The sequence below is a fragment of the Hylaeus volcanicus genome, chromosome 8 (genome assembly GCF_026283585.1).
Source record: "Hylaeus volcanicus isolate JK05 chromosome 8, UHH_iyHylVolc1.0_haploid, whole genome shotgun sequence".
Classification (NCBI taxonomy): domain Eukaryota; kingdom Metazoa; phylum Arthropoda; class Insecta; order Hymenoptera; family Colletidae; genus Hylaeus; species Hylaeus volcanicus.
In genome coordinates this window covers 14,799,690-14,811,755 of record NC_071983.1, presented here as the reverse complement: position 1 = coordinate 14,811,755, position 12,066 = coordinate 14,799,690, and the positions used below count along the sequence as shown (strand labels likewise).

General features: G+C 35.4%; 2 protein-coding genes across 2 annotated transcripts in view; one reads left to right on the top strand and one right to left on the bottom strand.

Moving 5' to 3' along the window:
- LOC128880838 (protein obstructor-E-like) overlaps positions 1 to 12,066 on the top strand; it is a 111,490-nt gene that overhangs the window by 46,064 nt on the left and 53,360 nt on the right. The window lies entirely within an intron of this gene.
- Positions 2,419 to 11,315, bottom strand: LOC128880836 (uncharacterized). The gene is made up of 5 exons (XM_054131325.1): positions 9,738 to 11,315; positions 9,316 to 9,324; positions 6,684 to 7,073; positions 5,651 to 5,793; positions 2,419 to 3,131 (listed from the first exon to the last, which is right to left on the bottom strand). Exons 1-5 carry the CDS (start codon positions 9,865 to 9,867, stop codon positions 2,433 to 2,435), a joined length of 1,371 nt encoding a protein of 456 aa, XP_053987300.1. The 5' UTR covers positions 9,868 to 11,315; the 3' UTR covers positions 2,419 to 2,432.

Here is a 12,066-nt window from a genome sequence, read left to right as displayed (position 1 = left end):
AGTTTAACGGTTTATTAAATTTGCAGTTTAACTGTATACATTTTAATGATTAATTTTCTTAAAATTTCTGCTTTCGCGTATAACAGATCACAGAGTGATTTGAGTGCAACGGAAACGCTGTCAACGACATGACGCTTGACGATCAATTTGCATGGGATTTCATGGAGGAACGGTGAGTGTTATCTTCTAATGTATTATCATTAGGCTGCGGATGTTTATGCAGTTATGGTAAATGAAAATATAGGGAAATCTATGAAAATGTATACAAATTTAATAATATATAAAATATCACCAATAGTATACTGTTTAGAAAATAAGGAATACTTTCATTTAAGTTTCAATTCATTTTCTGTATTTGTGAAAATATTAATTGAGATAAATGTCCGCTGTCTAATTGTAAGAAATAGGTGTGATGTATTATATGTATCTTAGAGGCAAACTGTATTAAGTCTGCATTTTAGAAATTTAATATTTTACTTTGCATTGAGAAATGTACATATTTATTTTAAATTTTGTCAATATAGTTTGCTTCTGAAATATAGATATATGAGGCACATCCCCCCAAAAAAGGGAGCTTATGGAGGCTTAGAGAGCAAAAAAGTCTACGAAAATATCAAACTATTTATTAAACAAAATCCATACCCATATCGTTGATGATAAATTTAAAAATATTCAGTTTCAAATGAAATTAGGAAAAAGTCAAGAGTTTATTTATATAAATCCTGGCATTCTTCAATGGTAAAAAAATTCGTCTTCTAAATTTCTGAATAGTACATAAATTAAATAATGAATGAATGAAGGAGTTTTCTTAGGGGCCCTTTTTTAGAGAGGGCTGGAAACTGAAGCTTCATTAGTTTCATTGTTGATTTACGCTTGAATCGGTTAATATTTTTGTCTTATTCTAAAATACTTGAACCAATCTATCGTGGTATTACTATATTTATTGTTTCAACTCTGATTCTTTCGAATCATTTTTCTTTTGATTTTGCTTCTGAAAAATGTCGTGGTACAGTGCCGCGCTCTTGTAGTGACGAACAGAACGATTCATCATATGCTACTGTATATTCTCCGTTACCATCCAGAGGATACACGAATTCTCTTATTGTTAGTTGATAATAGTCTGAGAATGCGTACATTGTTCTTTTCTATTCTTTTCTATTCAGGATGATCCGTCTAAAATAGAATAGCTCAATAAATCTCGAGGGGGCGAAGCGCTCAAAAAATGATTTTACAACATTTGTTATTTGGTTCGAAGGGGAAAATTACATAGATTAAATAATTTTGCTGTAAGCAAAGTGGTTGGGGAAAATTTAACAAGTAAATTATTCTTTTTTAAATGGAACCTTGTATATTTTTATCCACAATAAGGCAGCATTTGTTTAAAAAAATTCATTGGCCTACGTAGTTATAAAACGAAACACCCTATAGGTTCTGTTCTGTGGAAACGACAAATAAAACCAGTTCTAATTTAACATAACACTACTTCGTGCATACCATATAAGTTTTGTTTTAAATATTTAAAGCTCTCAAAAGTAGCTTTCATATTTATGTACAATCACAGATTTACTCAATTTTACAACGCACGAGAAGTGAAACTGTAAAAGTAAATTTAATTAAGGACTGGTTGATACTTTCACAGAGACAAGACCATATTAATATCGTTATAACTCTATTAAAAACAGTTCTTAAAACAATTTTCAGTCGATATTATTATCTACATAATAAATAAAAATTGAATTGGATGTTCACGCAATCAGATTTTCTGAAAAACTTTATCAAATATGGTAGGAAATATTAAACTGGGGATCTAAGAAAAATCGATGCTTTATTTATGTTTAAATGGTCAGCGTACATAGTACAAAGCGTAGGTTCTAAATGACTCGGCGATTAGCTGAAACAGAAACAAAAAGTGTGATTCGTTAATAATTGCATTTCATTTTTCTTTTGGAATCTTGAACCCTGGAATGCGTAATTAATGCATATTTGTCTTCTTATACCGGAATCATCCAAAAACCTTCACTTTTAGAATTAAAGGAAATTCATATTTTTCTTTTTCCATATTATTCAATTATCAGTATTAGATATTCATCTAAAGTAAACGTGATGAATGGAGAAATCTTTTTTCATTATTTTCTTTTATATACTATATAAAGAATATTTTATATATTCATATAAATGGGAGATTAGACACCCCTCTCCAAACATATGCAATATTTTTATACTATCTCTGAGTATTATAGAGCATTAATACAGTTAAAAAAAATGTACACTGTAGGGCTAACAACCCAAACAACCAAAATATTCCTTAATAAGAATTTATCATTGAAATTTTCCAAATATAATTTGTTAGCAATATGTGAAAGACTTTAAGCAACAAGAATATCAACTAAAAGTCTTCTTTTTACCCAGAAGAAAGAGTACACCCACCACACTCAAGAGTTAAAAATACATTTTGTTTGCAATATATCCCACATACCCGGCATAATTTTCATTCGATAAAGCAAAACTGCAATACAATTAAAAAAAAAATTGCGCACTGCAGGGTCAACTAACCAAACGATCAGAATATCTCCTAATAAAAATTCATCATTGCTTGCGAATACCCACCATTTGGCAACGGAGTGTGGCTGACAGGAGTCCGATGGTCTGTCGTATATAAGCCCCGAGGAACATTGCACCAGCTGCGGGCGACCGCTTCTACAAACTACTACATTCGTGCAGGCCTCGTTCAGCCTGTGTATATCACCGTTTTTGCATGGTACCGCCACGAGGCTTGCAGGAATATTTTGCAACACGTTCCATGGATTCGGGGACGTCTCGGGCGGTTGGGGATGTTTCTCGAAGAGCGATTCCTCGCTCTTGTCGTCGTCCAACTGCGACGATTCTGCTTGTTGATTCCAAGTCTCACTGTTAGCTTTTAGGTTCAGCCAAGGGTAGGACGGTCCTGGCTGGCCGTAGGGGGGTGGTCCTGGTTGTCCATAGGGCGGTTGGGTTGGCGGATAGGTTGGTGGCTGCGGTGGTTTGGAAGGTGATTGCGTTATAGGACCAATGGTTATCGGTGGGGTCGTTGGCGCAGGTGTTGCTGAGCCTTTACAGTCCACGTTGTATGGGTAGTCGCAGACGTTCAGTAGCTGTGGAGAGGTGAATCACACTTTAAAACCCATAATATGGATAATTAAACATGGTAGTTAATATTAACGAGGACATATACGTGAACATTAACTACCAGTAATTTTCTAGATGAAAGGAGGGTGTTAAGAAATGCTCATTTTTGGCATCGCCTGGAAATGAAAAAATCCATGCAGGATCTTCTAGAGTGTCTCCCAAAGGAACAAAAAATGTCGGTATCACTTTTCCGAGAAACGATGGGAAAGTTGTCAAAAATACGTTCAAAGTATGAATGTGATGATAACGGAACTTGCGTATATTTTACATTTCGCCATCTTCTTATTTGGGTATCGAACCGTCTTGGAAATAAGTATTAAGGAACTCAGCAGGTAGACGAATTGAAGCTTGAAATCGAGTAAATCCAAAGTACCATATAATCATATATAAGCTACATGGGAACAGCAACCAACAACGCGTACTCCGACTTTGCATCCACATGAGTGTGCAAGTATGGCTTCCAGTGCGGTTTTACTTTTATCAATTAGTACATATACAAAGTATTTTAAACTATTTGAATGTCGTGAATGCAGTTTCGTTTGAAGTAAAATGGCGTTAATTGGTTCCACATCAATCTGGTATTTTTTTAAATCAATATTGTACGATGGTACTGCGACTTGAAATTCAAAATCTCCGCTGTCATTTATATGGTCGGCGTAATAACCAGATGCTTGCTTCATGTGGTATGTTCCACATGCGTATAAGCATAGATCGTTGTAAGTTAATCTGGGGAAAAACTCTAATTCTGTAACTTCCATACGTTGGAATTGTGCTCGCTTTATATTCATATTTTCCGCTTGAATTACTTGTGATAAATGATTAACTTTGTTCGAATATTGGAAAATTCTATTTGTAATTAAATTATCAAGGGCAGATGTAGATGTAGATTTATTAGTTTCAATTCATGATTCTTATTAATCATTTTTAAGACGTTTCGATACTCTCGATTAAGTTACTTTCGATTCTCTGTAGTGGAAACTCGGAAACCATTAACAATTGAACAAGTTAATGAATTGAAATTCATTACAAAATATCAATATAATGTCGAAGTAATCGCAAGACGTATAAAAATTCGTTAAATATTTCGAGGACAGTTCGATATCCGAAGAAGAAGACGACGAAATGTAAAATATACGCAAATTCCGTTATCATTAGATTCATACTTTGAACGTATTTTTGACAACTGTCCCATCGTTTCTCGGGAAAGTAATACGGACATTTTTTGTTCCTTGGTAGACACCCTAAAAGATCCTGCATGAATTTTTCATTTCCAGGCGATGCAAAAAATGGGCATTTCTTAACACCCTTCTTTGAAAATGTACGTGTTCTTATATCGTTTCCAACAAATCCGAATTAAGTGGCGTAGGATTGAACTTGGTGACAAATTTCGAACTTCATTTTCGAAGGAGCTATTTTAATTTTTCATTTAATAATTTAACGCTTACCTTGTATGTTCATAGTTCGTACAATATTACGACATATGCATATTCGTACAGTATACAATTACCTTCTATGTTTGTATACCATTTCTTTCTTTCAAATTCTATTTCACACAATTTAATCCACGGTTGAAAACCACATAAGAATACGTATTTTCATAATTTTGTGTAAAAAATTACTGGTAGTTGATTTTATCGCGCGTGTCCTACCTTAAATTTGGTCTTAATTTTGTAATTGAAATTACGTAAAGGTAGGCAAATATGACTTTCGAAAATACATTTATGAAGTAAAAATTAACATTTTTTTCTTTTCTTTCCTGGAATGGAATAAGTTTATCTCTTTATATAATTATTATAAGTTCCATAATAATTATAAACTCCTTTTAGACATTAATTCAATTTTAACGTTATAGAGTCTGGAGATAGCTATAAAACACAGAGTCGAGATGTAAATAAATAATAGTTTGTCGAAGTTGAAAAATTGTGTTCGTTTAACATATAGGAGTTATATCTAAAGTTTTACTCATCCGTGTATTTGAATATCGCAATATAGACTGAATTTTTCTGGTAGAGTATTAACGTTAGGTTTACTTATTTACAATCACTTACGCTGACTTTTATCCGTATAAAGAGCCAAACATATATCCAAATTAATTTTTCTCTAAGCCTTCTAGTTAAACGTAATAAACCGACTCCACTCATGAAAACATTACTTCGATAAAATGGAAATCTGATGAAAAATGTTCCTAAACCTAGCGTTAAAAACGTTCCTTAGAATGAATATAAATTCCAAGCAAACGGTTCGTTAACATTCTACCAGTCGCGCAAACCAGTTATTCATAATATCAAGAGCAGACCAACGTGCAGAACGTTGATGTCGAATTTAATTTCAAGCAACGACGCGGAAGTTCTACAAGCGGCCTTTGACCGTGGGCGAAACGTACCGCGAGTTTAAGATTCTCACACGCGTATGACGCATACCGTCATTCCGTGATTTAAAATTCCAAAAGTGATCTAGGAACAAGTTAAAAATGAGTGTGTCTTACGTCATTATAGACCAAACCACGTGGGCAGCTGAACTTGACTGGCCTTCCAAAAACGCACACGTAGAATTCCGAGCAGTTCGTCGCGCTTCTGTACCTGCCATTCGGGTCTGGGCATAGTTCAGACCCGTTGGCTATTGGCGGTTCTATCGCAATAAAATAATTTTGTTAATGAAAAGTTTAAATCAAATGTAGGTCTAAATATTCTAACTTTTAAACGAGACGAATAGATGGAACGATTAGAATTAGAATTGAAGTTCAGAAGAATTAGAGACGATTAGAATTGTTCTTTGATTGTATCGGTTTTTTATTGCGTATTAGAATCTTTTTCAAAATCGAGGGTATGAATACAAATTATTATATATTTTCAATTTCATTCGCGACGACCAAATATTTGTAGTTTTTAGTTTAGAGACGAGGCAAATGGATAATAGAATTTTGTTTAAAAGCGAAAGGCGCAAAAGATAATGTTCAATCTCGAAAAATGTAATTCTATATTAATATATTTATAACCGTAGATTAACGACTGGAAGAATATATTTGTCCTGTGTCCTCCTAAATTCATTGAATAAATAACATGTAATAAATAATATTCAAATACGTTAATTTAACCAGAAACTTTCTTGAAATTATCTCATGTGAATAATTTCAAATAAGCACAATACATACTTTTGTTTGTATATCTTGGGCACAGAAATTTTCCTTTTAAAGGAATCGTAAAAATAGGAGGAAGCATACTAAATTTTGTAATCATAGAGTCATACAATAACTCTATAGTAGCTTCACTCATTTCATGTATACTTCGACTATCGATTACTCAAAAAGCACAAGAACCAATTTCTTTTTAAAATTCATGGGAAATAAAATAAAATTCATTCAATAGAAGGTAACGAGAAGGATTAAACCATTATGTACAATTGTCCTATATATATATATATATATATACACATGAATTATATACATGATGAATTTCAGTAATTTCAGATATTTTTCTAATTAATGAAATCATTATTTATTGACAATGATATTTACTCACTTGGCGTAGGTAAAGGTCGGTCACCGCAATTAACGTTGTAATCATAGTCGCAAACCAAGGTTATCGCGTTGAATAGCAAACCATCGGGGCAGGTTTGTTCGATAACGACACCGTCCCAACAATTCAAATAATTAGCACAGCTTCTCGGACTCGGAAACTGTCCGCGTGGACCGTAACATCCAGGTGGAGGTGGCTCGATGGGCTTGGGAGTCGCAATAGGCCCTGGTAGCTCGTTCGTATCTCCAGGGCCTGGAAGAGTTGGATAACTTTGCCTTCCACTCAACACGTTCGAACCTTCAGGGTTCGTGGTATTCGCGGAAGTGTTCGGATCTTTGTTCCAAAAGTCCTGTTTGTCCAACTTCTGTAGCTCCACGAGGTCCCATACGTTTCCTGTTGCAATAAATATAAGAGAAAACGTAGACTGTATTGTTTAAAGAGAGTTGGTAATTTGCAATTACCGAAACATTTACAGTTATACGATTTTACACTTTATCTACGAGGAGCGTATTTATAGATTTTTTATACCAGCGTTTGGAAGTAGTCAAGGATTTTAATATACCTAATGATAGCATGCGTAAATTAGTATCAGGCTAGATTAAGATACAGAGTGCATCGTCTAAGCTTTGGATCCGAAATATTTTTGAATCTGAAACGAAAATATTTCGCTCGAAGAGGGACATACTATAAACAAAGAAATTGTTCAAGATATAAAAGCATAAACATTCAACTGCTTGTATATTTGATTTATTAAAGTATGATTTTATAAAAGTATTTATTTACAATGATAACAATATCCCATTCCATTAAAAAAAAAAAAAAGAAACGCCAATGACTTTGAAATCTCGGAAAATATGACCTTTAGTTAATTTTTTTTTTTCTATCATGGCATTACTTAATTCTGCTTTACTCTTGTGACGTATCTTCGGATCGTTAAAGACAATGGAGATACTTTAGGCACAAAGCTTATAAGACTCATCCTGTATACTAATTCAGGAAATTCTCTTCAAAAGTGTTAACTAAATAAGTAGTTCAAGTGTTAAATTGATGCAATAGATCTGCCTGACTCTGAGATTCAAATTGAATGAATTTTTATCGATTCACTCTGGAATTCTACTCGAGTGGATAAGTGTACTTGATTTCTAGTCTTCTATGTAGTTGGAGCTAGTTTCCTGGTCGATGCTGGTCTTCTAATTAACTCTAACTTCCTATTCGACTTCAGTTTTCTAATTGATCCTAGTCTTTCAGTATCAACCTAGCCCTCAGGGAGCTGTAGTATGCGAATATGCAGCTACAGTACGGGTTTAGCGATCCCGAGGTACCCGAGCTAAAAGGGGGTTGACATGTTCCCACAGATACGAGAGTTAAGAGATACTGCAAACAGTACTAAAACAATGTAGGGATCATGTAAGACAAAGTTATGATAAGAAGAATGGAAATAAGTAAGCAGCATGTATTAGTGTAATAACTGTGCCTGTATAGTTAATCATTTTAATTAAATACAAGATACAAGTATCAACCTAATCTTCTGGTTGAGTCTAGTATCGTAGTTTAGTCTCTTTTTGTAGTACCACACTTGAGTACTTATTGGAATCTAGCTTTCTACTTGACAACAGTATTCCACTTCGCATTAGTCATTCAATTGACTCTAGTCTTGTAGTTGAGTCTACTTTTTTAGTTTATTCAAGTTTAACTGTGTAACTCTAATAAACTAACTGTCTCCTTAAGAAATTATCAAAAACTAAAGTGTTAACCTAATTGACTCTAGACTACCATTACATACCAGTCTTCTGGTTAACTTTAGACTTCCAGTTGACTCATAGCTTCTATTTTATTGTACCTTTCCACTCAACCGAATTCTTCCAATTGACTCGAATCTTCTATTTGTGACAAACGAATTACTTCGTAAAGTATCAAACTTCGAATTTATTAAAAATCAGGGGACACTAATATTTAATTATATATTACTGTTACAATTGCTTCTAGCTTCATAGTTTACTGTAGCCTTCTATTTAACCATAGACTTCTAATTTACTCTCGTTGTTCACTGTTCCATTGTTCCTGTTCGGCTCTAGTTTTCTGATTGATACAAATATTCCAATTTACTTCATAAAAATGCTCTCCTTCTAGAGGAGCAAATTCTAAAATTACCAAAAATCTAGTGTCTAATCTACATTTCCTTAGTCTCCCAATTGATACTACCCTTCTAATCGACTCTAGCTTTTTACTTAAACCTAGTCTTCAAATAGATACTACTGTTTCAGTTAGTTCTAGCTGTTTAGTTGACTCTAGGATTTTAGTTATCCCTAGACTCGTTTCGATTCTAGCCGTACAGTCGATTCTTAGTTTCTGTTCCACTGTCTCTTTCCATTTCATCGTATTCTACCAATTGACTCGAGTCTTCTATTTGTGATAACCAAATTGCTTCGTACGATATCAAATTTTCAAATTACTACAAATCTAAGGACTTTGGTCTCTAATTAGATACTACTGTTCCAGTTAGTTCCAGCTATTTAGTTAATGTCAGGCTAAACTAAAAAGTGAATCCTAGACTCGTTTTGATTCTAGCCATACAGTTGATTCTTAGTTTCTGTTTCACTGCACCTTTCCATTCCATCGTATTCTACCAATTGACTCGAGTCTTCTATTTGTGATAAACAAATTGCTTCGTACAATATCAAATTTTGAAATTACTACAAATCTAAGGACTTTGGTTTCTAATTAGATACTACTGTTCCAATTAATTCCAGCTATTTAGTTAATGGTAGGCTTTTAGTGAACCCTAAGCTCATTATTGACTCGTCTCTTTTTCCACTGTACCGCAGCTTTCTGCACGATTTGAGTTCCGTAGTCGACACAAGTATTTCGCTATACCCAAAAAGTAAGTCTTCTCCCGAAAAAGCAAATTCCGACAAAAAATCGCGAGTCCAATCTACATTTCCTTAGTCTCCTTGAACCACCTCTTTTATCAAATCTACTCTCTCCCTCGATCCTATCAAACAACCCCTCATCCCCGATAAAAGAAATGTTCAAATAACCGAAATTCGGAGCACCAACCTTGGGATTTGCCACGGTGTCCGAGGTGCCTTCCCTCGAAGTTAGCTTGCGTGGACGTCGTGGTAGTGGTGCGTCTCGCCGCGTCGCACAGTCCGAGCACTAGGGTCAGGAATATCAGGATGAACCTCATGGTGACCTTTGGTGGCGTGATCGATGGTATATTCCAAGGGGACGAGTACCCTCGAGGAGGCCTGACGTTGAACCCGCGCTAATCGTTGGGTGAGTCGGTCGCGAGCACCGGTATATCTGAGTCCTTGTGCGATGTCCTGATGCTGGATGGTCTGGACCTGGTCGGTTCGAGGGCTTACATAGGGCATCCCCCACCATTCCTGCCTTCGTAGGGAGTAGCTTCGCAGGACCCCAATTACACGGGCGCAGGATCCTGCGGCGAGACTCTTGCTCAGGAAGTGCACGCTTCTGCACCACTCTTGTTGCCGCTTAAACGTCCCCTCCACTTGCTCGTTGTCAGCGGGGTCGAAGAAGCCACAAGGACGCGATTCGGTGCGCCGGTTGGGCAGTTTCTTATTGGAGGAGATTTAGAATGACCGGTCAGGACCGTTGTACTTCCCCGGTGGATCATTCGTTGTTCGCGAGGTATCGCACGGTTCGCTGCGAAAAAAGGCCACGCGATGGCAACGGCGACGGTGGTGGTGACGGGCCACCGACGAACGTCCGCGTAGGATGTCAAGGTCCCGCCTGGATGTACGTACTTGGACAGCCTGGTTGTCTTTTCAACAATATGTTGGTAACGGTATCGTCGCCGGTCATTCGCTGTACGTTCAACTTTCCGTTTATTTTGATTCTCGGCTTGTATCGCATCCTTATGCAACCCGGATCGTCGCAGGCACCTTACGCGACGGCCGCCGTGAAATTACCCTTGGAATTCCTTATTGTCCCGTCCTTGGATAGCTGGTAAAGTATAAGGTTGGCGAATATAAGACATCTTTGGGTTTTCTTTGAGTCTAGTTGATTACAGGAGTTGCGACGAGAAGGGCGCCAACAAACGGAGAGAAGACATATGAATCTTTTTTTTTTATTTTTTTTTTTTTTTATTTGAGCCTTTGAAACCTCTTATAGGTTTAGTTTGGCTTTACAGATTGTACAAAAGGTTTACAAAGTGTTAGCTTATGATAGTACTTTTTCTATGCTGTAAGTGGAAGTTACAATCGTAGAAATATGAATCTCTATAGTCACATTTAGAGATATTCTAATCAGTGTCGCGAAATAGCGTGAAGGTTAGATCGGGTTCCGCTATTGTCAGCTAATCCCGCGAAATTCAATTTGGAAAGCATAGAGTGTTGCAATGCTTTTATGCTGTGGTCATTTTTTTGGCGAATAAATATTGCTCATCTTCACTTCCTAAATATTTTTTCCGCATTCATCCTTATTCACAATTAAATACATTATCCTGAACGATTTTCCGATAAATGTTGCGAAAAAGAACTAATTCGTATAAACCATTCTCGATAAAAATGATTAGAAAAAAATATTTAAAAAAGAAATAGTTAAGAAGTATAATATAATATAAGAATTTGCTCCGAGACTTTATTTTGTAACGCGTTCAGACATAATGCAACGTTCTACAACCTTTTATCAATATACATACAACGTCAAATGTACAATTTATATTTGTACTATAAACACTAGCGAAGCGTGACTGTATTTATTCCTTTGTTGAAGAAAAGTAAATAAGAATCGGGCAACGTTATTTCAAAACTCTGATTTAGAGGATCTCTAATCACGTTTCGATTTTCATGTTTATACATTGGTACTTTTCTTTAGTTATGATGTACCCTGTGGATGTTTGTGCAAATGCGTATTTTGATAGGCACATATTATTTCGTGCGAACGAATGATTTCATCTCAAACATGAGATTTGATTGTGATTGCGATTGGTTCCATCGTGTCGGTTATAAAATAATCTTTCCCTGATTGAACTGGATTTATTATTACATTGGGACTCTATGTCTCGAAAACGAAATTGGACATCGCAGTACATATGTCTTATACAGGATTCATTATTATCCTTGTAACTTACAATCATGATTGGTTCGTTACGCGAGGAAGTCATTTAGTATTAAATACTCTCCGTTGTTATCGGTGAATTAAGGCGGTTTGATAAAAAATGACAACAGATCAGATCGCCTCATAACTTTGAAAACTCAAAATTTACATCTTAATACACATCTGTCTGATCTGTTTGTTAGATATATTTGCAACTGTAATTGTATCAATTACTATCTTTTTTTTTTTATTAAAAATCATAATCATAGAATAATTTAAGAATTTCATTATAGAAAATATACCGTTATTAATACTTTCTATATTT